A 27,882-nucleotide genomic window follows, 5' to 3' on the forward strand; every position below is an offset into this window, starting at 1 on the left:
AGTAGGAAATAAACAAAAGAATTTTTTTTTCTTTTTAAAAATTTGCTCAAAATTATTCAATGTAATTGCAAACTAAACACACAGAACTCTGTATTGCAGAGTGAACATTATTCAGTGAAATTCCTTACTTTCATCTGCAAAGTTTACTATTATGAAAAAAAGGGGATACTTTTACAAATATCCTTAAGAATTGTTACAAAAATTCTCATTTGCACAGGTTTATACTTACAGAAATCCTTCAGAAATCTCCCACTTGAAAAACACCCCCTGAAAAACTTCCCTCATGCTGCATGGAGGGGGGTAAACATCAAAAGCAACGTATAAACTTCATTAGACAGAGATATGGAATCACATCTGTGCTAAGTGTCTCTGCTAGAATATTTGCATGCTTGTGCTCTCCTAAAAAGCTGGCCAAAATTGGCAATCAGACACAAGTTATTCCACATTCCGGATTTCTCAACTACCCTCTGCAATCCTCCTGCATTCAGGCCTCACCAGATATTCCTATTTCTCTGGCACTCTCCTGATTGCTTTCACATCCTTCCAGACCCTGTTCTTTCCTTTGCCCTCTTCTGCCACTCCTCAATATCTTGCCAAATTGAGCAGGGGTCTAGAAAGGGGGAGTGGTATTATAATTTCTGAAAGCCTTTTGTTAAAGGAGAACACTCTGGAAAGAGTACGAGCAGTTATTGAGGCTGTTTTGTTCCTGATTTTGGACCAAGATGTTCCACCAAGCTGTAATTGCTGTTCCATCAGACCCCACACGCCCCCGTCCCTTCACAAACATTTAGGGACAATCTTGAGAAAGGCAGCTGGGTGAAAGCTATCAGACTTTGTTCAACAGAAATGTGTGTGGAATTTTATATCCAAGGTTTTTCTCACCATTTTCCCATCATTTTTCTCATCTCAGAGCCATGCTGTTCTGAGCAATGCCGTGATGAAAAACTGAGGCCAGGAACAGAGAATTAACTTCTCAACAAAAGCAGCCCCAAATGCAGATTTCTTTTCCAGAATTTTAAAGAATCTCAGTTTAAGGATCTCACAAATCTTTATGTAATGCAAACTCAAAGAGCTTGGCTGTTTTTTTTTTTTTTAATGTGGAACACAGTTTAAAAATGGTAGTATAATAGTAAAACATACAGTAGTTTTTATGATTTCTTCTGACACTCACATTGGAGGGACCTCAGCAGAAATGGCTTCTGCAGCTGTACCTACAAGTTACCCCCTGCCATGATGTGGCAGTTGGGAGTTGTAACAAAAGCTACATGTCCCAAGCGTCTCTGCTTTTCTAAGTTGATCTGTGTATAAATTTAATGCCCCTGCTGAGCTTTCTCTCTTATTATTGGCCACAACACAACTCTGGGGGTGGTAAAAAAGCGGAACTGTCTCCATAATATGGTTCAGAATTTATCCATGTAACTCAGAGCCTGAGCAAGGCCTCCAGAAAAATGCAGAAAGCAATTTCCAACTTTTTGGCCTCCCAGATCACAGTCCAGACATTTTTCCTTCCCTTGGCCTCTCAGGGAAGAAGCTAAGCTTGTTGTGCTCATGTGAGGATGTGACTTTTCAACACACAAGCAAATAATGCTCTCCAAAGGGAAAGAACTAATAGGTAGCTGCAAAGCTAAATAATTTTAATTCTTCTGGGAGCTGTCAGAAATAAATCACGAGACGTTCATAAGCCAGAGAAAAAACACTGCACTTGACCACACTGTCTTCCTCTACTCCTCTCACCTCTTAAAAAGTGAATGCCAGGGACAGGAAAGGCATAAAAAAAGGGTTGTTCATCTTCAGTTTTAATTTTAAGCCATGCCAGGGCCTAAACCTACTGATGACTTCATGTCCTCCTCCTCTGCATCATGGATGCTGCTAGCAGTGGATAAAACAGCAGCATTCAATTTATTATCTACTGCAAACTGAAATTACAGTAAATGCAAAGATGCCTTTGCTGCATAATGACAAGAAAACCTCTTTGTATCCCCTTTTTGGTTTAACAGGGAAAGAAGAAGTCTCAATGAGGGACCTCAAGATTGAGAGCTGGATCATGTTTTAGTATGTGACAAACCTGCAAACTGACCATGCAAATACAACTTCAATAAAGGTGTTCATCATCTGTAATAAAAACCAAGCCTTTAAAATAGATGCAATTCTCTAGGGAAAACATTTATTCAACTGCTTTACAGAGTAAGCCAATTAAGGCCAAATATATTACTTGGAAATAGACAGGCTTTCACTGGGTACAAATATGAGCTGGCTTAACAGTATACTGTATACAAAATGTTCTTTGAAAGCATCTAAGAAAGGTAAAGGCTGAGCAATACAAGCTGAAAAACTGCTTCTTTAAGGCAAACAAAAAGTATTTGTTTATTCTTTGTTTCTTAAAAAAGTATTACCAAAATATTTCTTCACAATTACTTCCATATTTCTAAGTAAAGATTTAAGATTGTGTGAGTGTGGATGGAAGATATTTATAGCCACCAAAAAAAAAAAAAATCAGACACCACTCAAAACTTACATGAGAAACAGTGAACTCATGACATCATGAAAGCTTTAGACTTAAAAGTGTTTAGAAAACTCAGAATAGCAAAGCAAGTGATACACACATGACCGTTTTCCATAATCAAATTACTGACAACTGTAAAATACATAGAAAAAAATTACATAATTACATATAACAGATGATGTCTGGAAGCACTGGAGTAAATCATGTCATTGAAACTGCTGAGATGATTTCATGTGGGGAGAGCAGTACCTGATCTAAAACCCACTGAAGCAACTTGAAATTGTGTCTGTGGTTCTTCAGCTGGCCACGAATTCAATTACTGTTACATAAAAAGCAGCATAGAAAATGAAAATTCAGAATTATTTAGCAACGACTTCAACTAACAAGGGCATGGATTTGTGCTCTTCTTCAGCAGCTCACTCTTAGGTGCTGTAGACACTACTTGGCATCACTCCTGAGAACTACATACAGACACCAACCCAAGGAGGTGGTAAGTATCCCCTAAACACATGCCCCAAAAACCACATGTAATACAGAAGGTACTCTCTCAGGATTGAAATCCATATATAACGTACATGTTATGCTGTCAACATGTTTATATTACTAATATAATAGAAATAGCTAAACAAATATCCCCTTTAGAAAGAATACTAACTAACTGTCTCAGCAAATGGCTGGTAAGGTGTCACACCACAGCACATTCCAGTTAAAAAACTGCAATGCTGCCTGTAGCAGTCATAAATACACGTTTGTTTTATGAATCATATGGGAGATCACACATTAGCTAAAAACTGCAATTGCTCACTTCCACTCCTGGCAATCACCTTCACTTCTCAACAGGCAGAGACGGTTTAGAGTTGAAATCACAAATCTTGCGCTGCTGAGCACGGGAACGCGGGGCTTCCACGAGAACCAAACCCGCGTTCCCGGCGTGAGGGCGTCCCTGCTGTCACACGGTCCTGGGCGGCAGCTGCTGCTTGTACATGCCTGCCAGGGCCTTGGCCGCGCTGTAGATCATCTGGCGGCGGGACATGCCCGTGAACACGGCGTGCCAGTCCGTGCGGCTCGCGTTCAGCACGCTCTTCTCCAGCACCTCGCCCACCGTCACCAGCAGCCCCGACCACCTCAGGCTGTAGTCCTGAGGGGTCAGGCTCTTGGCCTGCGTGTGAAAGTTTGACAACTGGTTACTCAAACAGTCTGGATTGGTAGATTTGCGTCTGCTGTTGGATTTAAGCGGATTTTGCAAGAATCATGCTTGTATCAACAGACCTATGTGGAAAATTAAAGGGTGTGAGAAGCAAATTTGTCACAGACATATTTTATGAAAAATACGTTTGCTAGGATTTTTCTCCGGAGAAGCTGAGAGTCCTCAGAGGAAAAGAGAAACAGTAATTATCTGCTGCTGTGAAATGCAACAGGTGCATCTGTGATTGGTCTCATGTGGTTGTTTCTAATTAATGGCCAATCACAGTCAGCTGGCTCGGACTCTCTAGTCAGTCACAAGATTTTATTATTATTCTATTCCTTTCTATTCCTTGCTTGCCTTCTGATGAAATAATTTCTTCCATTCTTTTAGTATAGTTTTAATATATAATTTTCTTTTAACACAATATATATTATAAAATAATAACTCAGCCTTCTGAAACATGGAGTCAAGGTTCTTGTCTCCTTTTAGTATGGTTTTAATATATCATTTTCTTTTAACACAATATATATTATAAAATAATAAATCAGCCTTCTGAAACATGGAGTAAAGTTCTCGTCTCTTCCATCGTCCTGCGGCCCCTGTGAACACCACCACACAAATTTCAGCTATTCAGAAATTGGTGCTACTGAAAAAAGCCCCAAAGTTACTGTTTGCTCACCCAAAACAACATCCTCAGGATCAAACCCCAAACAGTTCTGGTTATAAATTCTTCATGGAAACATTTATTTTAAAAGAATTTTCAGGCCAGAGTTAACTGAAGAATGACTCATATCTGCTGTCAGGCAACATGCAGTGACTGGAGTAATTCCCAGTCTGTGCCCAAAAAAAAATAAACCACCTCCAGAAAAACTTCTTTTGGTGGTATTTCAGAACTGCACACTACTGCAGCTCATTCCATTATTTTCACTCAAATGAAACATGGTATTTTCAATATTTAAATATTCTCATTTCAGAATTGTACATCTTTGCCAAAATAGCACATTTGAAATCAGCCTTGTCTTTCAGGTAGGACTCTGTGTTCAGAGGACTTAAGTCCAAGTATTGACCTGGAAAATGGAATGCTTTGTTTTTAGGAATGAATTTTCAGAGAGTAAAGCATGCTGCCTGCTTGGTTAGTATTTCTTCTTAAATAGGAGAGCAAAACTTGTGACAGATATTGCAAATATCCAAAGTGACAGATATTGCAGAATGAGACTCTTGACTAAGAAAAGCTTTACTATAAATGTCTAAAGATTAGTTCATTAACATGATGCAAAAATATTCTGCAAAAATATTCATAAATAATTCATAAACATGATGCAAAAATATCCTCATTCCATAAATGAAAACATTTAAGTGTAATAACTTCCAGTAAGAACTAACATCAAAACTAAAATGAAAACTTCAGTCTTATGTCTCAGCTGTTAATGGTAAGAAAACTGAAAATATGTTCTCACCTGCTGAACATACTGCAAAGGCACTGGTGTTGCTTGGGTGAATGCTTCCAGGTGAATTCCATGAATTGGATCCTCAATAATCAGACATCCAATGTCAAACCACCTGCAGTGATATGCAAATTGTTTTTTTTCTGAGTACTGGTGAAAACCAACATGCTAAAAGTTGAATTATGAACATTTTACAAGTCCTATTACAGCTGCAGTAATAATTTAATAATGAAACTCATCAAACTGTTATGGTATTTTGCAAGTGAAATTTGCATATGTCACTTTTCATCCATCCATCCATCCATCCATCCATCCATCCATCCATCCATCCATCCATCCATCCATCCATCCATCCATCCATCCATCTCTCATAATAGCGCATGTATATGCAAGTAAAACGCATAAAATACACAGAAATATAAATTTCATGAAACTTACAAATCAAAGAAAAAAAAGAGAGCTGGAGGGGTGGGTGTGTGGGCAGACACAATCCCTTGGCCACAGGTATTCTGACAGAGTTTTCATTTGATCTTTCAAAGAACCTTTCTCATTAAAATAACCTCCCCTAACAATTTTAAAGAAAATTTTCTATTTATCATTCATCTTCTACATTCAGAAGATTTTTTTGGAAAGTCTAATGCTACAGCAATAATTAAAATTATTTATTCAGGGAAACATTTCTGCCTGTCTGGACCACATAAGCCTCACAGTAAGAGTTTAGTGGAGCCAGACAGGAAGAAGCAGTTCCATCATCTTTTTAGCAGGGAGCAGAGCACTGGGATGCTTTGACTGGCAACTATTAAAGGCTGCTGAGAAAGCCTCATGGCTAAATATAACTTGCTTCCAATTAATAATCAAATTGCTGGTATTTTCTTGTCTTCTAATGTTTGCATTTTTATCCATGTGATGGGCTTTTATTTATGTTTTGGACAGATACTCTCCTTTTGCTATATTTTTCATTTAGTATTTTTAGTGAAATATAAATGAGGAATTTTCTAAAGTAAATAGGAGTAGGAAGAAGTTTTAATTTTTGTTTAGCATTTATTTCCATCTAGTCTGATTTAGACATTTTACTGTCTTTTCAAAGAGGATTAACTATGACATATATTATTACTAGTGTGGGTAGTTACTTGAAACTCCTCTCCTTTGGACATGTAGAAGCATGGTCAACACTGGAAGAAAACTATGTAAGTTTGTATTAAGAAAAACACAGCATTGTCCCTAATGTCTTGGCATTTACATATAAAGCTGCTTCAAGAACTGCCAGTCAAACAATGTTACAAAATCAAGTTGCAAAGTATTTTGAAACAGAATTTTTTGTGTCTGCGCAGTGCAAATTAGATGCAATAATACATTCTCAGTGAAAGGAAAACAGAAAATACATTATTTGATAAAATCATTTTGTTCTAAATGCCAAATATCTCCCAATATCTCTTCTGATACAATTTCAGAGAGAGAAGGGAGGATGCACACCCCAATGCACAAACTGTTAGCCAAATTCCAAATTTTACCACTCCTTAATTTTTTCAGCTCACTTCAATGTGTTTTTACATTGTCAATCTACAAAATCTGACAAGGACTTCATTATATTAAGGTCTCAAGAAGCCAGGACAAAAAGCTGAACGTCATCACCAAAACCAAGCCTGCCAAGATACTTCAGACAGATCTTCTCCTCCTTTCTCCTTCTCATTCTCCTTATTCTCATCATTCTCTTTCTCCTCCTTTCTCCTTCTCATTCTCCTTATTCTCATCATTCTCTTTCTCCTCCTTTCTCCTTCTCATTCTCCTTATTCTCATCATTCTCTTTCTCCTCCTTTCTCCTTCTCATTCTCCTTATTCTCATCATTCTCTTTCTCCTCCTTTCTCCTTCTCATTCTCCTTATTCTCATCATTCTCTTTCTCCTCCTTTCTCCTTCTCATTCTCCTTATTCTCATCATTCTCTTTCTCCTCCTTTCTCCTTCTCATTCTCCTTATTCTCATCATTCTCTTTCTCCTCCTTTCTCCTTCTCATTCTCCTTATTCTCATCATTCTCTTTCTCCTCCTTTCTCCTTCTCATTCTCCTTATTCTCATCATTCTCTTTCTCCTCCTTTCTCCTTCTCATTCTCCTTATTCTCATCATTCTCTTTCTCCTCCTTTCTCCTTCTCATTCTCCTTATTCTCATCATTCTCTTTCTCCTCCTTTCTCCTTCTCATTCTCCTTATTCTCATCATTCTCTTTCTCCTCCTTTCTCCTTCTCATTCTCCTTATTCTCATCATTCTCTTTCTCCTCCTTTCTCCTTCTCATTCTCCTTATTCTCATCATTCTCTTTCTCCTCCTTTCTCCTTCTCATTCTCCTTATTCTCATCATTCTCTTTCTCCTCCTTTCTCCTTCTCATTCTCCTTATTCTCATCATTCTCTTTCTCCTCCTTTCTCCTTCTCATTCTCCTTATTCTCATCATTCTCTTTCTCCTCCTTTCTCCTTCTCATTCTCCTTATTCTCATCATTCTCTTTCTCCTCCTTTCTCCTTCTCATTCTCCTTATTCTCATCATTCTCTTTCTCCTCCTTTCTCCTTCTCATTCTCCTTATTCTCATCATTCTCTTTCTCCTCCTTTCTCCTTCTCATTCTCCTTATTCTCATCATTCTCTTTCTCCTCCTTTCTCCTTCTCATTCTCCTTATTCTCATCATTCTCTTTCTCCTCCTTTCTCCTTCTCATTCTCCTTATTCTCATCATTCTCTTTCTCCTCCTTTCTCCTTCTCATTCTCCTTATTCTCATCATTCTCTTTCTCCTCCTTTCTCCTTCTCATTCTCCTTATTCTCATCATTCTCTTTCTCCTCCTTTCTCCTTCTCATTCTCCTTATTCTCATCATTCTCTTTCTCCTCCTTTCTCCTTCTCATTCTCCTTATTCTCATCATTCTCTTTCTCCTCCTTTCTCCTTCTCATTCTCCTTATTCTCATCATTCTCTTTCTCCTCCTTTCTCCTTCTCATTCTCCTTATTCTCATCATTCTCTTTCTCCTCCTTTCTCCTTCTCATTCTCCTTATTCTCATCATTCTCTTTCTCCTCCTTTCTCCTTCTCATTCTCCTTATTCTCATCATTCTCTTTCTCCTCCTTTCTCCTTCTCATTCTCCTTATTCTCATCATTCTCTTTCTCCTCCTTTCTCCTTCTCATTCTCCTTATTCTCATCATTCTCTTTCTCCTCCTTTCTCCTTCTCATTCTCCTTATTCTCATCATTCTCTTTCTCCTCCTTTCTCCTTCTCATTCTCCTTATTCTCATCATTCTCTTTCTCCTCCTTTCTCCTTCTCATTCTCCTTATTCTCATCATTCTCTTTCTCCTCCTTTCTCCTTCTCATTCTCCTTATTCTCATCATTCTCTTTCTCCTCCTTTCTCCTTCTCATTCTCCTTATTCTCATCATTCTCTTTCTCCTCCTTTCTCCTTCTCATTCTCCTTATTCTCATCATTCTCTTTCTCCTCCTTTCTCCTTCTCATTCTCCTTATTCTCATCATTCTCTTTCTCCTCCTTTCTCCTTCTCATTCTCCTTATTCTCATCATTCTCTTTCTCCTCCTTTCTCCTTCTCATTCTCCTTATTCTCATCATTCTCTTTCTCCTCCTTTCTCCTTCTCATTCTCCTTATTCTCATTCTCTTTCTCCTCCTTTCTCCTTCTCATTCTCCTTATTCTCATTCTCTTTCTCCTCCTTTCTCCTTCTCATTCTCCTTATTCTCATTCTCTTTCTCCTTCTTCCTCATTCTCCTTATTCTCTTTCTCCTTATCATTCTCTTTATTCTCCTTAATTTTCCTCTTCTTTCTCCTTATTCTCCTTCTTTCTCCTTCTCTTTCTCCTTCTCCCTCTCCCTCCCAAACTGCCACCAGCTCCTTACAAGGTGTCCCCACAACGTGTCCCCACCCTCCTGGGACAAACGCAAGGCTCTCACTTGTCAGGAAGCAGCTCCTCGATGAAGTTTTCCACCGACACAGCAGGCTGCTTCTCGTGGATGACTCCTGTCCGGCGCAGGCTGTCTATCCTCTCCTGGGCTCCCTGAGTGGCAACACAAGCTGTTAGACAAAACTGAGCCACAGCTTAGTGCTGTGCTTGCAGATCGACCCCAAAAGAACCCCAGAACACACTTTTCTAAATGACTCTATGGGAAAAAAACCCAACAACTCAAACTAAGGAAAAGCCAGGAATCCCAAACAGCAACAAAAACCTATGATAAAGCTAATTAAATTTTTTTAGGTTTTTTTGCATTCCAAGAAAAATACCCAGGGTAGCATGCAAAGAATTCCCAATCTGTGACAACAATTCCTAACCTTTGATGGTTTTAACTCTCACTTAAAGCATCAGTGTATATTTGTGTTACTTTGACATTTCTACCACTTAAAACTTCTTGGGTTTAGGGTGTTTAAGAGCTTTGGACCAGCTTTGTAAGAGCAAGGGAAAGAATCCATTTGTTGTGTTACATATCCAACTAACATACAGGAATTATTCCCCTGAAAACTGTTATCACTCTGAAGTTGTAACAGAAATATACAATATACTGCAGGAGATAAATAAAGGAACACGCACATTGTTTTGCTTTATCTTAATACAAAATTGCATCAGATAATACACTGCTATGAGGACAGGCTTTAGTCTGCAAACACTGCCACAACAGTCGGGGGAAAGCCTTCCTTTTTCATGAATTTTTGCTTACATTTAGTTAATAGAGTATGAAACAGCTGTTTTCAGGATTTTCACTCATTGGCCTGAACTGATGAAACAACCTTTGCTAACCCCTCCTCTAGGGCAGCACAGCAGTTTGCTAGGCTGCCCAGGGAATTCTTATTTTTCAAAGAGAACACAGATCTGTTCAGAAAGATCAAGTGTTAATCAAATTGTCTTTGATCTACAGAATCAGTGGGGAGAAAAATCAATCTTGGAGACTTTTAATTTCTAACATTTCCAACATGATGTGCTGGTAATATATTCAAAAAATGCCTAATATACTTGGAAGCCACAGTAATAGCCCGACGTATGCAAGATGTGATGGCAATCAGTGACAGTACAATGAAACTGACATAAATGGCATCATACACTGACATAGGTACTCTTCACTTGCTGCAAATATGTTTGCAAGAAATTTTGAAAATATTTCAAAGAGAGCTTTAGATCTAATGATCCAAACTGAGGAAAAAAAGACAAAAAAACGCCAAACCCCTTAACCCATAAAATAACAAGACCAATGAATCAACAAAAAACTCCATCAAGCCTGGACAAAACAAAACAAAAACCAAACAAAACAAACAAAAAAACCAAACAAAAACCACCTCAATGAACAAACAATAACAAAAAACGAAAACACCAAAAAAATCCCCAAAGAAAATGTTTACCTATCCCAGAAACTGACCTTCACTTTACAGAAAATGAGATAATTTTGGGTGAATTTCTCTTTGCTACTACTACATATCAACTTACCTTTAAGCCTGCAGCATAGCCCACAGGCTGTGGTGCAATGTTGGACTGTGCAGCCTCTCCAGTCACAACAGCCATCCCAAAGACTTCTTGAAAAGCATCCCGAATTGCTGCAACTTTCACCTCTTTATTGGAAGTGACCACTATGTCCAGCTCTCCTCCAGTTCCTGCAAAATAATTTTGTAAAGTGATCTGTAAGAAATGGAATATTTCTCCTTCCCATGGCAGTATAGTTCAAACACAGTTCTACAGCTTCTCCAGCTGCTTTTTCTCTTTGTCATGCACTGAACAATAATTCTTCCATGAAGCAGAAGTCACTTAAGTTAGGAACTGAAATTCAGATGAATAACTAAGGGATACAAAGGGGAAAAACAGGCAGCAGGAATAGATCTATTTTCAGGTTCAGCACCCAAAAAAAAAATCATACCACACATTCAAGATGACAATTCACAGAGCTTTAGGAAAATAACTCAAAGACATCCTTTTCCAAGGATGTTTTGGTGTCCTGTGAAGCATCAAGGAATACTGCAAACCCTCATGAATGGGTTGAAGAACACTGATGCAGGTCATAAAATCCAGTGAGCAGCTGCCAAATTACACAAGATTTAAAAGAAAGGCTCCCATTACTTTTTAGCTGTCCTTGGAATGTGAACTTCAGTGTCATTTTATTGCTCTTTTTAGATTTTAAATACCTATGGAACCAAAAAGCTTGTACAGAGTTCCAAACATTTCCTGTAGGGTTATATCTCCATAAAGAAGCATGAGCTTTCACTAAACTTTTTCAGAATGAAACAAAAGAACTCATGAATGAAAAGAAATCTAAAACTACCACAGAAGACTCAATCACACCTCACATCTGTCTGTCACAGCTGGATCACTTTTATTGTGCAGAAACACACAATAAAACTCATCCCTGCTGTGAGAAGCTTTCTCAAGAACAGATAAATCTTTCCTCAAACATGGAATATGACATCAGAGAGAGCTGCCTAAATAAAATACATCAACCACACAAGCTTACAGAGTTTGCAGTATTTATCCTGATTCAAGCTAAGTTCCTTCACTGATAAGGGTAAACCCAAAGCCTAATTTTAATGAAAAAACAATTAACTTTTTGGCTCAGCAGACCTCAGTTACAGGAATCATCTTATTTTTATGAATAATCACCAGATAGGCTAGAACCTTTTAGTAAAACCTACTATTTGTGGGGTTTAAGGTAATTTTTTATCATTTTATTTATCAATTGCTTTGCTGAATGTAATTAGGTGTACAGATCACTGAACTTGGAACAATTGTTTTAAATGCTGGGCAACTACTGGACTAAAAATAATTGAGAGTATCTTTTTTCATTGATTCCTTCTTGATATAAATCAATTTAACATAATTAAACAAGTGCTTAAAATTGACTGCAGGCTTTTACTGAAGTTAGCCTTGCCTGACTGCTCAGGAACAGAAATACTGTTCAACAGCTTTTAATGAAGTTAAAAACTAATCCATAACATATGTAGCAAATTACTACCTAACAGTTTTAAGAATGGCAAATGTGCCTCATGTCTGGTTGCAGAATACAGAATATGTTCTTTTGTATTATGGATCATCAAATATCAAAGCCATCTATTTTTTTCATCAGAGATACTACAGAACTGAAAAAAAGATACTACATGGGTTAAAAGAAACCATTTGTGACAAAATCTAGTAAAATGGAAACCTAAAATGTAAGAACTAGATGCACCCTGGTAAATTCAGGGGCAGAACTCTTGTATCAGGTTTAGCTCTGACACCTGAATGTGAAATTTCATTGTACCTTGTGCATTATAAACTGAAATTACAGTTCCTTATTTAATTTAAGATTCCCTGCTGTCTTTTGTTGTAAAAGTACTGTTGTTGATGCTTATGAGGTGACCATTTCCTGTCTAGATAGAAATTGTCTGTTCCAGGAGTGCAGCTCAGATAACACTTTCACCATGTGCCAATGAAAACAGTTCAGCTCTTTTCAAGAAAGAGATTACAGAAATACTATTTGTTCAGATGAGGGAGAAAAAAAAAAGAAAATTTCAACCACCTCATCCAGAAGCTTTAGTAATTTCAGGTTTTGGCAATGAGGAACATGAAATTCCTTGGCATTGCAGTAATGGAGGGAGAGCAGAGAGAAGTGGGGCTGTTTTTGTAGAATACATTTCTACAAGGAAGTACAGGCTAAGTTTACAAACCTCTGCTCCTTTTTCACAACCTGAAACTACAAAAATAATGCAGTACATAAATGGCCAAGATACAGATACTCCCCCTTCCAGAACTGTAGAGAGTTTAGAGGTAACTACTGACTTAAAATACTCAACCTAAATCCCACAAACCAAGCATTTTATTCATATTACTTCCTCCTCCAGATAAAGCTGTTCTGTCAATAAACACTGGGCCAAACTATCCAGGATACCAACAGATCCTGTTTCTAAAAAAAGGACAGCGATGACTGCAATAGAAACCTTAAATACACTTTGTCAAATCAACCTTTACTGTAGCTTTGCCCTGCATCCTGCTACTCTTCTCAAATACCTTTAGAAGGCATTGCTGGCTGGCCTCACTAGTTTTATTCCCACTCCCTCCTCCCTAGACAGCTGCTGGGAGATTTTCCCTTAAATGTAAGAGAATTAACTACTACTCAATAATTAAGTCATTTTCCCCTGTCCTCTGCACTAGTACAAAAGTGCAGCAGTAGTTAGCTGGGTCACCTAAAAGGTTCAGCTGAAAAAAAAAACCTCAGGAAAACAAAATAATAAAAAAATCATTTTAATGGTTTCTTCTTAGTCTTAGGTGTTTCCTGACCAGCTTTTGTCATAGGCAGAACAAAGTCAGTACTGGCACACCTAGGAGGGAGGACTAATAGCCTGCTTATCAGACTATTAGGAGAAAAAAAGCCATGCCAAAAAAAACAAAAATAAACCACCAGCCTGGACAACTGGTGCCTTTTGCTTGCTTTTTTTACTTTCAGGTCACCTACATGTGACATGCAGTGTCCGCCGGTAACATAAGAAATGTGAGTAACGCAAAGATTTTCTTTCCTGTTCATTTTCAATCTGTAACTGAAATGCTTTTACACTTCAAGTGTACAAGTAATGGCTTTTGTAGTAGCTTCTCCAGGATTTACAGGCAATACTTAATGGTTTATCATAAACACTTACTGATATATGGAACCATGCCAGGATCCAGCGTTGTGATCATGGTCTCCACTGAATGCTTGGTTTTATCAAGAACAGACTTCACCATGGGATTCTCAGCTACACCCTAAATTTAAGCAAATATATTTCCATATTATTTTCCTGGGTTGGTTTTTTTTTTTCTCCTCAAGAAATTCAAAATGTTACATATAATATAATATAACCAAAATATTAAGCTGCTCTGTAACATCTGCTGTGCATTACTCAGCACAAACACTGCAGGATAACACTTATCAGTGTATGGCTTTTCTGTTACTACCTCAGTAATGCAGAAACAGCCCTTGCAAAGCCAGGCAGTGCTTCTCCAGGTAGCATCCTGCCTGCCTAACTAACATAAAGTCATTATACAGATGGTTCCTGAACACTGAGAATGCTTCTACCTGTGGAGGATGCCTTTATGTGTTTATCTGCCTAGCACAAAGAGGGTGAAATAATCCATATTTTTATACAAATCCCAAACATTAGGTTATCGCAACAATTATGCGGAAATTAGTCTTGGAACTGCAATGGGACTGCTCAGGCATCTTTGAAGAAACTGAAACAGTCCCATTTGATTCCAGACCATTAATTTGTCAATTTTAGATTGACACAGTTTGCAGTATTAATGAGCTTGAAGGAAATCTGAAAGGAAGGTGTATGATTTCTTAACAACACCAGAGGAAAAAGGGTATATCAAATTACTTCAACAACAGAAATAAAGAAAAGTGTGGCAACTACTGCATGAGCTCCTCAACAGGAAATTCAGGATGCATTTCTGTAAAAATTACCACAACATGTCCCAGATTCTGGCTCACCTTTAAAAAGCACATAGTCTGATGTGAGCTTACTTCATACATCATGAACTTGATGGTTTCAGTATAACTAATGATTCCTAATTCTTTCACTGAAGAAATTCTCAAGCAGCAGTGACTGAACACACAGAGCACATGGAATGCTTGATACTTCAACCAAAATCTTTTTACTGGAGTCAGTAACATAGACCCGCTCTATAAACAGAAACAGAACACCTTCTGGATCCTAGTGGCAGCACTAAAATGTGGATGAGATTGGCTTTTCAATTAATTTGCAATGGAAAGCTCTGGTACTCCAAGAAGGGCTAAAGAATCATGTTACAAGTAAAACGTTCTCTTCTAGAACACTGCCACCCACTGCAAATATTAGGAGGAATATAAGGACTGAAAGGAAAACACTGTTACTTAAAGGAAGAAGGAAAATGTGTTTTTTATGATCATGAGAAGACATTTCTCCCTGAAAATGGCAGCACGACACTGTGCTCTCAGTGTACTGATGGAGAGTTAATCTTTCTCTTTAAGGCTGTATCACTGCAGAGATGGAGGGTTCAGTCTGCCATGTCACACACAACTTCTTCTGCCAGGTTTTCAAGCTTAAAAGGGATTGAAAACCAAAATTTTTCAAGGGCACTGGGACAATAATTTTCTTTATTGTTCCTAAGGACAAAATGTGGTGCTGCTCTTGAAGACAGCTCAGTGTTGATATATAGCCCTCAGAGCTTCTTGCTACAATCTTCATGATGCCACTTAAATGTAGCATCTCTTACAGCTCCAGAGAGTTTACAGGCTAATGAAATTCCACTAGCTGATGTTGCTGCTTATTTCCTCTGTCTGATTAGATGGCATCACAAGGAGAATCTGTTCTGCACTGTGCATTCCATGCCTTCTAGCAGACTAATCTTACAAAATACCTTAGATGCTTCTTTGTGATTGAAAACATAGGTAGCTTGTCTGTCCTTGAAAAAAGACAAAATATAACTTGATTGTTATAGAACAAACATGACTTGCATCCCACAGGAATCCAACTCAGTTAATTAGGAAGTTATAGACGGGATATGCAAAGCATTCAGGTAAGGTAAAACAGACTTCTCTTTTTCTACATACATTCTACATTCTGCATAGTCTTTGTGAAGTAAAAAACACCCTTCAGGACTTAAAGGGCTCTAGAATTTTGTCTGGTTTAAGAACATATCCATATCGAACAGGCTCTATCACAAGTTCGTATCACAGCAATCAAAACTAACCTAGAACACCTGAATTTGTGAGTCCCCTCTCTTCTATACAGAGAAAAGGTAAAAGCATAGTTTCAGCAAACAGCACTATTTAAAACAGCCACCTTGCACATGAGGCTGGAAAAAGAAATTACTTATAGTAGCATGCACTTAAAAGAGTGCAACAAGTCTTCCTATAGTCAGTACAAGTTGGTAATTCCTCACGAAGGCAACAGAAAAACCCCCTACCTTTATAAACCCCCAGATTCCTCCAGCAGGTGCTCCACTCTGGGCAGTAGATACCCTGGGATCTTCATGCTCCTCGGGAAAAGTGATTGCAGAACCAGCCCCAGGAGACAAAGATGAAGAGAAAGTTGCCTGTTGAGTAATGGGATCTGCCAAAACACCTGTAAGAGAGAAATATAAAACACAAGGGTTTAATTTGTTATATTGAAGCAACATGCAATTGTTTAAGAGGAAAATAGCAGGAATAATAAAACAATTCCAGGCAAATTCATCTCATTTCTTGGAGGCACAAGAACAATTCTGCTTGTCAAAGGCTAGCAGATCTAATGAATGCAATCATACCTGCTAAGAAAATTGAGACTGCTTGCACATTATGTACAAAGTTAAACAATTATTCTTTCTCTTATCACACTAATTTAAAAGCTGTTCTTTTTACTGTATTCAAATTTTCAGAATAAACACTCAGTAAAGAGAGGGACAAGTGTTAGTCACTGAACAAAGGCACAGGATTGTTTTCATACAATAGGAAAAGTAAATTTTCTAACACCAAGTGCTGGAAATCAATAGTAGTAGAAAAAGGACGGAAGCTTTACGTATTTGGAAAACAAAACAAACTAAAACAGTAGAAAAATAAAGTCAGAGCCTTTGCCCCATTACTCAAGCTTATTTTAACGGATTTTCCAACACTAGGCTTAACTGAGAGTTATTTTTATTTTAAGCTGCACAACTGATAGCTGTTTTTAAACATCCTCCTAATACAGACTACTTAAAAGAGATATCACCAGTAATAATAAAAGCTTGGCCCAACTGCAGCTGAGGAGAGAAGTTTCCACTCCACAAGCTGGTAATTACATCAGTTCAGCAACCACAGCAACTGCCTGCATGGAAGGCATGTATTATTATGTATTTTTAGCTGTCCCAATGCAATTTTGCGGCTGCAAACAAAAAAAAAAAAAATGCAGAAGCTGGTGTCATGTGACAGCTTGTCAAGAGACAGATTTTCAGAACAAAACCCTGAAAATTATGAGTTTATTGTCATTCTGGGGAAACAGGTGGGACAAAATGGTCTTCAAGGCCTTTTCCACCCAAACCATTCTGGGATTCTACCAGTATTAAAACACAAGTGATTATTCAGGTTTACTACTATCCCCTGTAAATCTGTTTTAACTCCCTTCTATGCTGCTCATCTAACTATGGTCTATAATGGAAGGTATTATTTCCCTAGCCTTGCATCCTTAAAAAATACAAGTGCATCCACATCACTTCCTACAATAGCTTCAAGAATAAAAAAAAAGTTGAGGGTGGCTCTCTGAGCTGAAGAAAAGCTGGCCTTTGGTGTGCAAGGTAACAAAAATTAAAGTCCTCAAACAAAAGATTTTCCTGTGAACCTGAATGCCACCATAACTTAAAGCAGACTCTGTCCTGGACCATGACTGTATTTTAAAAGCGATTATGCCTTCTTTTGAGTAGAGCTAACTAATTAAGAGTATTATCCCTTCTAAGTACAACTAATTAATTAAGTATACCCAAAAGAATAATAAGCAAACAAGGAGATCCTCAGCAATAAACAGTTACCTGTGACTGGAGGTGCAGAGAATGAAGGCATCAGTGGGCTCTGAGGTGCTCGGCCAGCGTGACCTCTGGTGATATCATAGGTGGAAGAAATGGAAAACCCTGAAATGGGGGGACCAGTGGGAGGTGCAGCAAGGCCAGGGCCAGCAGCAGAGCTCAGAGGAGGAAGAGGAGGAGCAGCAGAGAACTGGGACACGGGGGTGCTGAAGGCTGCAGGGGCAGCAGGGGGTGGGACAGGGCTCTGGGGTGGCGCAATTGTAGAAACGGTGGCAGAAGGCACAAGTGGAAGAGAGGCCGAGGTCATCATGGGCGGAGGAGCTGGGGACACTCCAGCTGGCAAGGGGGGTGAGTAGGCAGGAGAAGATGGCATGCTTGGTGTGGCAAGGGGGCTGGAAAAAGCTACAAAAAATACGGGGGAAAAAAAAAAAAAGAGAGAGAAAAAAATTTAGAAGCCTTAATCTCAACGATTAAGTTATATATTTTGTTCAGACGCTTCAGTTATATATTTTGTTCAGTTATATATATTGTTCAGACACTCCACAAATAATTTTTAATCAGCCAGGTTTTTTTTTTCATTTGAAGTGAATTTGAAACTTCTGCCTGAGTTTTCACACAGCTCCAATGGCACTTAATCCCTGGTGACAGCATCTTGTAGGACACATCTCTTCCTGCATGACCCTACTGGTCATTAGCTTAAAAAGACAAGTCCGCATTTGACTACTGAATTCACAGCAGCTGAAACCTGCCTCAGAAATTTCAAGCTAGCTCTGTTATTCCTGAGGGACTGCTGCATCAGCTGAGGATGCAGGAAGTGCTCCTCCTCAGGAATAAAACACACACTCCTAATATCAGATTTAGAGGTGTGGCACTGGAAAATGGACTGAACCTCAGGCAGCTCTCTCTTCTCTGGCACTCACCTCCCTGATCCCTCTTTCCCTGTTTCAGCTGATCCTTGGATAAGCCAATTTTCCTGTCTACAGCCAATCAAGGCAGGAAATGAGGTCAGAAAAACAGAAATTGCCTTTTTTGATGGCAGCAACATGCTGAATCAGCTTAAGCATCTCACTGGCCTCAGCCTAAACAGCACAGTCAAATGATGTGCAATTCACACTAATGCCATGGTCTCGAAACTTGGTCACACACACGCATCAGTAAAAAAAGAAAAAAAAAAAAGAGCATCCATTCCCCCACGTAAAATCTACTTCTATATTGTTTACATGTACCACTGTTCAGTATGTCATATATATTACAAAACATTCACAACAAAAAATTTCAAAATTATGAGATAAAGACAAATGAAAAAAAATTGTCAAGAGTACAAAATATTTTCTCCTTGCACTGGAAATGGTTTTGATAATATACTATCAATATAATAATATAGTTCTTTAATAATGGTTAACATACTATATAACAAAATCATTGACAGTAACTTTCTAGGTTGAGCAGTGCAACTGAAGAACCTCAGCACTTTTTACAGCTTGGTTTAACACCTCATGGTGTGCAGGAATTTAAAGGTCTGCTTCTACATTCAGACTATTCTGATGCTTGGGTTTAAGGGCTGAAAAAAACACCTTACACAGATCCATATGGAGGAATTGCTTTGTTGGCTGTGTTTGCTGTACCATGCTATTCATTTCCCACTTACACCCATAAACCATGCATTTCCTTGGAATTTAGCTGGCAAACTTTCATCTTCCCCTTGCAAGATGAACATGCTGCATTTATGTATTTTAATTTTATTTTTAATTTTATAAATTTTTAAAAATTTTTTATTTTGAGTGTGTTCAAATCCCACAGAAACAGTTTGGAAGATGTTCACACAGGTCAGGAAATTATCTTTGCAGGTTGATGTCTACAGATCTGACAGTTTTTATGCAACACTTGCATTGGTTTTGGCTGCAGGAATGAATAATGATGGAAGTTATTTCCAAATATCAGTTTTGGAAATAGTTTCTCAGAAACATGACATTCTTATAAAAGTACTTCCTGCATCACTCCGTGTTGAAATGTCACCTTTACCTGGATGGGACAAGTTATGAGTGCATTTTTTTTTTTATAACATCAACCAGGTAGTAGTTGAAAGTATCAACTAGTCTCAGCAAATCTGAGACTTTTCGTTAAAAAAAGTTAATGTCCACATTAATTTCAACAACTCTTTTAACAGACCTTGCAACTGGTGGCCAGCAAACCTCTGCCCCATTAAAAAAAAATTAGATCTTTCATGGTTTCTCCCTGTGTAAGTAGAAAATACTGCCAAAGACGTACTATTTAAAGACCATTTCTATAAAATTAACTTTATTGATGACATCCTGTACCACAATTCATGCACTTCTGGCTCTGGTTTCTTTGCCTGTGTATGAATGAGGCAGTGAATACATTTCATGTGTGCTAACATCTCTGCAAGCCTACTCCAGAATCCATTTTCATCCTAGCTAAAGCAACTGCACCATCATAGGTTACATTTCCACAGTTTTAATTTTAGAAAATTGCTTTTGTTATACAACTAATTTAGTGCTATAGGCTGAGATCTTGTGAGAATATTCCTCCTTTAGCATCTGACAAAACATACCGCACAAGTCTGATTTAACAATGTCACATCTGCCAAAAAATTCAGTATGTGGTATTCAAATGTGGTGTTCAGAATCTTGAGAAAAATCAGAGAAATCACTCTGATTACCCCTCACAAGTGAGACCTTAAAGCACCTTTCCAGTACCTAAAGGGGCTGCAAGAGAGCTGGAGGGACTTTGTGCAAAGAGGTGGAGTGACAGGACAGGGGGAATGGCGTTAAACTGGATAATTTAGGGCAGTTATTAACAAGAATTGTTCCCTGGCAGGGTGGGCAGGGGCTGGGATGGAATTCCCAGAGCAGCTGGGGCTGCCCCTGCATCCCTGGCTGTGCCCGAGGCCAGGCTGGACACTGGGACAATGGGAGGTGTCCCTGCCATGGCACAGGTGGGACAAAATGGTCTTCAAGGCCTTTTCCACCCAAACCATTCTGGGATTCTACCAGCATTAAAACACAAGTGATTATTCAGGTTTACCACTATCCCCTGTAAATCTGTTTTAACTCCCTTCTATGCTGCTCATCTAACTATGGTCTATAATAAAAGGTATTATTTCCCTAGCCTTGCATCCTTAAAAACTACAAGTGCACCCACATCACTTCCTACAGGACTTTCAAGAACATAAAAAAAAAAAAAAAAAGCTAAAATTATTCTGTGCGATACCAGATGCATTACATATAAGGAGCCCACTTCCACGATTAAGAAACAATTTAAATGCTTCCAATTATCCTGGAGAAGAGAACTGCAATTATGCTGATTGCAGCTGGTTCTGTAGTGCTTCGAAAGCCCGAGTAAAGGTTTATTATTTATTATCATCACCTAAAGTGACAGGCGCGGCAGCAGCAGCAGCGTCCCCGGCTGCGCTCGGAGGGGGCGTGCCAGGCGGAGTCGTCTCTATGCCGCTCTCTTCCATCATCTTCCTTCAGCTACAAAAAAGCTGTGAGGGGGGAAAAAAAACCACATAAAGCGTCTTCAGAAATAAGGGAAAAGATTTTCAGTTCGAACACAAAGGCCACAACGCAGTTATTTACATTGCTGGACAGAGCAGGTAGTTCAAATACCAACTCTAGGGGAAAAAAAAGAAAAACACTGACTTATCTCAAGTACAAAATTATCCAGTTTGTCCCCCTTCTCCTGTATCTTCCCTTTATTTTTAGCACTTTGATTATACCTCAAACTCCCGGACTCTTTCTAAAATTCTTACTGTGCCTGTCCAGCTACTGCTTCCAAAATATACTGGTGGTACTTGGAAGAATAATCATACAGAAATAATTACACATCATAAACCCCATACCCCATTGCAAGAAAAACTTAACTACAGGGAACAATTCTGCAGCATTGTTGAGCTGTAATAATGCAAACCACAACCTGTTACTTCCAGCATGATTAAAATTACACTGACACCAAGTTTTCCAGTATAGCCAATTCCTGTAAAATCCATACACCACACTTCTCTGGTGATGTTAACAGAAGCAGAAGTAATTGAAGGCTTTGGTTTTTATTTAGAAGGCCAGAAGAATCTTTTGACATATTTGAATAAACCTTTAAGATGTACTACTTCTAAAAAAAATTAACTTAAGAGTATTAATGTAAAAGGTCTTAGAAAAGTGGAAAAATTAGGATTTTCATGAACACCAGGCGATTTTCCATGCTTCATTGCAGCAGCAGCTTACAAAAAGTCCTGCTTCTTCACAAGCCTGGTTAATTACCTGTACCACTCCTTGAGGCAGCAGTCCTTAAGGAACTTTCACTGAAATGACAGTCTTGTATAAAGTAATTATCTATATAAAAAACAGATAGGCTCAAGACATTTTCCACCACATCCATTACATCAGTGGCTACTGAAGACTGCCAGCTTATTCCCTTTCAGAATTCAAAGGCGTAGATAGTATGTTGAATAAAAATTCTCACATATATATAAAAAGACCTCCACTTACAAAGGCACAGGGGCGTTCCTCTGTTTAAAAAACAAAAGTAAAAATTCCTCATTCTCTCATCGTTGTTTCAAAGGTACATACAACTCTCAGTTTAATGTGAAGGAAAAATTACTATTATTACCAAACTGAAAAATCCAGAGAGCAGGACATCAATGTCAGTCTTGACAAGTGGAGGAAGAGTTCCCAAAAGAAATGAGAGCATCAAAATCACACACAGCAGAAGCCACAGACCCTCTGCCAAATTAGTATGATCTGCATTAAGTGATTCAGGATTAAATGCTTCAGCCCAGCCATGGAAAGCAAGTCAACGTGGCTTATGTGCAGCACTCTTCAACAAATTCTTATGACAGATGGATTTTGGGTTCTGAGCATCTCTAATTCACTTACAGGCTTCTCTTCAGATGGGATGAAAGGGTCAGTAGCTGCCTGGTGGGGAACGGACTGTCCTTGCAAAGTACATCCCATCATCCCATAAAAAAGAAATGCACACGCTTCCATTTAACTTTACTAAGGGCAGGAACTTGCAATTTATGATTTTTGTCTTTTAATCAGTTTACATTCCTCTGCACAGAGGTATTTCTTAAGTTATTCTTCCAGTTATACACTGAAAGGGATGAAAGAATTTTCCACTGTGCAATTAAAGTAATCACTGACCAAAACCTAGAAACATTTTTTTGAGGCTCTTCCAATCTGCTGCTTGATTTCACCCAATTCCATGATTAAAAGCTGGTGAGAGGTGCTTACTACTTAAAATAAATTCTGTGGCCATGCAGAATTACTGGTAAAGTTCCACAGAGCAACTTTCCAAAAACTCTGTGCAAGGATTTTTCAAATTTTCATCAATCTATTACAGTGGTGGTGCTGGGGGATGGGAGAGGGAGCAACACCCCAAAAAGCCACCTGATGTCTGGAAAAGTCAGGAATTAGTAGAAATATAAATAACTCCGTAGCTGTTTTTTGCTATTAACTTCATAATAGGAAAGATTGAGGACAGAAATAATAATTCCAAATGTGCAAAAAATCATGTCAGCTGCTGAAATACGATAAAAATCCCATATGAATCTGACTTCAACCATGTCTTGACTAATATGGAGCCTGCACAAACAGGCAGTGATTTTTTTTTCTGTACAGTGATTTTTCAACAGGATCCACCTGTGGTTTGCAAGTACAGCATTATGAAAAAAGTAAATAATTTAAAGGAAAAAAAAAAGGGAAAAGACCAGACACGGGAATAGGCAAAAGGAAAGCAGAAAGCACAAAGGGTAACTTAAAGCTAATAGCTCACAATGTTGAAATAACCCAGCACCACAGACTATTGAAATGATCCTACAGGATATTCATGAACATAACTGGCACACCCAAACCCAGCAGTGTGAGAGGAATGGGTGGAAGGAGAAAACCATGGGGAAAAGGACCCAAGAAATCCATTAGCAGCGTTCAGTCCTCAACGAAAATCCCAGAGGGGGTTCCCAACTTCCCTCATGGGAGATGCAGGGAAAAAGATTCCCAGCAGGATGAGCCCGCAATTCCTTAAGGACTGTCTTTTCAGTGACTTGAGAAAAAACCCCAAATCTATAATAGTAACTCCACATAATCCAAGCCACAAACACACAATTTGCAACAGGGAGCACCTGGAAACTCAGCCCAACTTCTCAAGGAACTGATTTTTGTGCCTTCTTGCAAACTGGAACATTTTGGTTTACTAAACTGAAGAGGCAAAGGAGAAACCCAGAGGCGGGGAAAGCGAAGCACATGGAATTTAGGTGAAAACAATTTCAGTACTGCCATCTAGTGATCCGTGACCAGAAGCTGCAAATTCGATAACGCCACGTCTTCCTAGAAGGAAATCCTGGTTTGTTTTTATATGGAAATGAAAAAGTGGGGATATGGTGATGAGAAATACAGGAAAAATGTATTTACAGTGATCAGTCATCCTTAAAACAAACCCTTTAGGAAGTAGAAGCATGAATTCTGTTTGACCAATTATTAAAAAAAAAAAAAACAACCCTTTTTCAGTACAATGAAGACACTATAAGGATGATGCTAAATCCTCATATTACACAAAGGAATTACAGTACACCCACAAAATCCGTCTCTAGAACCATTTCTACTGATTCTCACCAGCTGAACCTCATCCATTAATCTAAAACAAAATCTCAGCCATTAACCTAGTTCTCAAACTAGGTAATTAGGCTGTGTATACTGAACACAAAACCAGACTACAACTCTGACTGAAATTTTTAACAGGGCTTGTGCTAAAAGCAGGAAGTAAATAATTTGATTTAGAGACTAGAATGGCAAGTTATTAATCTTTTCACTTTATTTTAATAGAAAGTAATTGCATTTGTGCTAATATTTTGCAATCATCTTAACGACTTAACCACACTTCAAAAGCATTCTTCACGTTATTACTCTAAAATACAGACATTCACAGCTAATGGTAAGATTACCTACAAATGGGAGATTAGCAAATTTCATGTGGATAAAAACACATCATCTAGAATCAGCTATACTTCAGAGTTTATAATGAGGTGTATTTTCAGTCATCTTTAATTGATCCCTTCTTCTGTTTCGGTAAGTGCTCCTGCTAGTAAAAAAAGCAAAAATCCCAAACAAAAAACCAAACCAAACCAAAACAAAATACAAACCCCCTCAAAACCCACAAAAATAAACCACAATATATTTAGGCACACCAAGAGAGGAAACTGCTCTCTAAATAGAGCCTAAAATGAAACATAACCACTAAGCTGGAACACTAAATTGAAATGTCACTAAAAGTTTTGACTTTAATCATACTAGGCATAACTTTTAATTAAGTTTTCACATGCTGCAGGCACTGCTTGTCGCTAAGCACACGCTGACAACTATGCAGAATGAGGTGCAGCTAAACACCAAACAAATGGCAACACTCTTCACAAAATGAAACCAAACCAGAACTGGACCCTGAGTACATTTAAAACTTTCATCTGAAAAGTTCCTCGTGGTTGGTTTTTGGGGTTTTTTTTTTGGTGGTTTTTTTTTTTCCTCACTTTAGAAAGGGAGAGCACTAAGGAGATCACTTTTCTCTGTGCAAAGATAGTGCACAAAGAGGCCATCAGTTCAATCACCTCGTGTGAACGACTTGTTCCAAAGTCCAAAGTCTTAAAGAGAGGTAATCAGGAGAGGGGATAAACAACACAAGAAAAACCCCCAACAGACCAACCCCCCAAAACTCTCCTGTACCTGATTTGTGAGAGTTCGGGCTCTTTACTGATGCCACACCTCCAACAACGCACCTGGGTGTGAGGCGATCCCTTGACTGGAAACTGAGGTGGCAAATATCTTTTCACGATTAAGGCCTTAGAGGAGGAAACTGAAGCTAAGTCAACTTTCCTCCCAATTCACAGTGAAGCTGATTGCACCAGGTAAACAGTACTGTGCACTTATTATTTTGGGGCTCTGTTCAAGTTGTGCTTCTTCCAAGTTAACATGGGCGCTTCAAAGATGTGACACAAGCTAGAAAATCCACAAATGAAATAACTGCAATGTGCCAGTTTACATGTTTCGTGGTATAGCTTAACGCAGAATCTGATGTATTGAACTATCAGTAAAGAGTGAAAAACATTCACACTAAAAGAGAGTAGGTTTAGGTCAGGAAGAAATCCTTGACTGTGAGGGTGGTGAGGCCCCAGCACAGGGTGCCCAGAGAAGCTGAGGCTTCCACTGGATCCCTGGCAGTGTCCAAGGCCAGGCTGGACAGGGCTCGGAGTAACCTGGGATAGTGGAAAGTGTCCCTGCCCATGGCAGGGGATGGAACAAAATTATCTTCAAGGTCCCTTCCAACGCAAACCATTCTGTGATTCCATATTCACCACATAAATTATGTTAACCGCAGCACCCGCATAACTTTTTCACCTTAAAAGAAACCCCAAAGAAGCCTTTTCACCACTGTGCTTGAGACCTAACACACACCAGGACAGCTGGAAACATCAGGCATGACAGCAAGGCTGTTGGCCTTCCCTTGTCACTAGTGCTGGCATAGTCCACAGACACATAAACCCAGCAAGCTCCATTTTTCCAAAGGCTGCCTGACCTCATCAGACTCATTAGAATGTCAATTATTTCACATTTTCACGCCACTGCCAATCCTCAGGATTTGCAGCAAACTACACCCCCCTTTGCTGTCAAACATTTCAGTGTCACAAAACCCTCTCAAAACCTCACACACCAGTGATGGCTGCAGCACAGCTAGGTCTTGAACTGCACAGCACCGTGAAATAACAGCACCAAAGAAACAGGCAGACCCAGCCCATTCCAACAGCTCGCTCCCATCATTTTTCCAGAGTATGGATATCACAGGGCATGATGCAACAGCTCCACCACTTTCAGAGCTATTCTCCCAAAAGAAATAATGCGGGGGTTTTTTTGCGATAATAAAACGAAATAAATCATACCAAGAGCAAATTATGCCTCCAGACACACCACAATGAAGCAGTAAGGCTCCTGAAGCACCACTTCCCTCCGGCATTAACAAAAGTGAGGATAAACCCGCAGGCGTTTTACCAGGACCAGCATTCCCATTCCCCGCTGCGGGGCTGGAATTCGGTGCCCCGAGGCTCCGAACAACCCGGCACCCACACTCTCCACGCAGGAGGAAACCCGGCCTGAGGCAGGAGCAGGACGGCACCGGCGACCCAAGGAATCCCCGGGATAAATCGCACCGGGAATTCTGCGCAGTGCTGCTCCCCGACCCTCACCTCACAGCGAGCCTCAGCGCTGGCAGCTCTCGGAGCGCAGGAGCCGCCGCAGCCCTGCAAGGACGCGCCGGGTCAAAACACGAGGAGCGAACCCCGCACCTCCCGCAGCCGCTCCGGGCCCCGGCACCGCCCGGCCCAGCCCTCTGGCCGCTCCTCCCCGCCGCCGGGAACCACGGGTCCACAACGCGGCGCCTCCTCCCGCCGCCAAAAGCGCCCTCACCGAGACAGATCCCCCCGTCCCGTGTTGTCTCTTCCCGGCCTTTTCCGTCCCAGAGATACACGGAAGGAGGCCGCAGCCGGCGCCGCCTTGGACTTCAACTCCCAGCATTCTGCGCGCCGCCGGCCCCGCGCCATGCCACGTCTCTCAGGGCCGGGTCCAACGGCCCCTCGCGGGGGGGTCGCACCCCGTCTTGCGCCCTCAGCTTGGTTCGCTCCGCACGCATATAAAAGCGGCGGGGCGGGCGGGATCTCGGCAGCGCCACGTTGGCGGCGTCAGGGAGCGGGTGTGGGCGGAATGCGCGTCTGAATTACGTAGTGCCGTTAGATCTTAGCCTTACAAGGACAGCCTTAAGACGTAATCGGGCATCCTGTGTAGATCACTAATTGTAGAGATTTGAAGTACGTCTCCATTGAAGCGATTTGGGTTCACAGAGCGAATTAGAATGGGAAAGGCTTCTGAGGTTATGGAGTGGAGCCTGTGACCAGCTCCCTCAGCCTCTCCTGGGGCTCCGTTCCGTTCCCAGCTCCGTTCCCTTCCCTGGCCACGCCGCAGCTCCTCCATTCCCCGTGTGAGGGCCCAGAGGTGCCGCAGCCCTCGAGGTGCGGCCTCAGCAGGGACGGGCCCTGCCTTGCTCCTGCTGCCGCCCCACGGCCGGCACAGCCCCGGGGCCATCGGCCTCTGGGCCCCCGGGGCACCAGCAGCACTATGGACCTGAATAGCCCCCTTGATGTCTCATCCCTGCTCACAAAAGAAGAAAAAAATTACGTGATTAATTAAGCCTTGCAGGCTTGACGCTCCGTTAGGCTCCTATCG

The 27,882-nt window shown here is 40.0% G+C and overlaps 1 protein-coding gene across 2 annotated transcripts; it reads right to left on the reverse strand.

Annotated features, from left to right (window-relative positions):
- Nucleotides 1-2,144: 2,144 nt before the first annotated feature.
- PRRC1 (proline rich coiled-coil 1) lies at nucleotides 2,145-27,150 on the reverse strand. Of its 2 annotated transcripts, none has more exons than XM_058044624.1 (9): nucleotides 27,070-27,150; nucleotides 20,996-21,113; nucleotides 17,615-18,010; nucleotides 16,043-16,200; nucleotides 13,756-13,858; nucleotides 10,586-10,749; nucleotides 9,066-9,169; nucleotides 5,147-5,249; nucleotides 2,145-3,662 (listed from the first exon to the last, which is right to left on the reverse strand). In XM_058044624.1, exons 2-9 carry the CDS (start codon nucleotides 21,090-21,092, stop codon nucleotides 3,453-3,455), a joined length of 1,335 nt encoding a protein of 444 aa, XP_057900607.1. In that variant the 5' UTR covers nucleotides 21,093-21,113; nucleotides 27,070-27,150; the 3' UTR covers nucleotides 2,145-3,452. The 2 variants fall into 2 exon arrangements, with proteins under 2 accessions (XP_057900607.1, XP_057900606.1); XM_058044623.1 differs by lacking the exon at nucleotides 27,070-27,150 and adding an exon at nucleotides 26,850-26,959.
- Nucleotides 27,151-27,882: the final 732 nt, after the last annotated feature.

Source organism: Melospiza georgiana, chromosome Z, assembly GCF_028018845.1.
Source record: "Melospiza georgiana isolate bMelGeo1 chromosome Z, bMelGeo1.pri, whole genome shotgun sequence".
In the NCBI taxonomy this organism is placed as follows: domain Eukaryota; kingdom Metazoa; phylum Chordata; class Aves; order Passeriformes; family Passerellidae; genus Melospiza; species Melospiza georgiana.

Bases quoted from the DNA above. Each gene is read 5' to 3' on its own strand.
- PRRC1 (XM_058044624.1), bottom strand. From the start codon at position 21,092: ATGATGGAAGAGAGCGGCATAGAGACGACTCCGCCTGGCACGCCCCCT. The intron at 13,859-16,042 runs GTAGGGGGTTTT...GCTTAAATTTAG, and splicing joins GAATCTGGGGGTTTATAAAG to GGTGTAGCTGAGAATCCCAT. The intron at 9,170-10,585 runs GTAAGTTGATAT...GTTGCCACTCAG, and splicing joins GCTATGCTGCAGGCTTAAAG to GGAGCCCAGGAGAGGATAGA.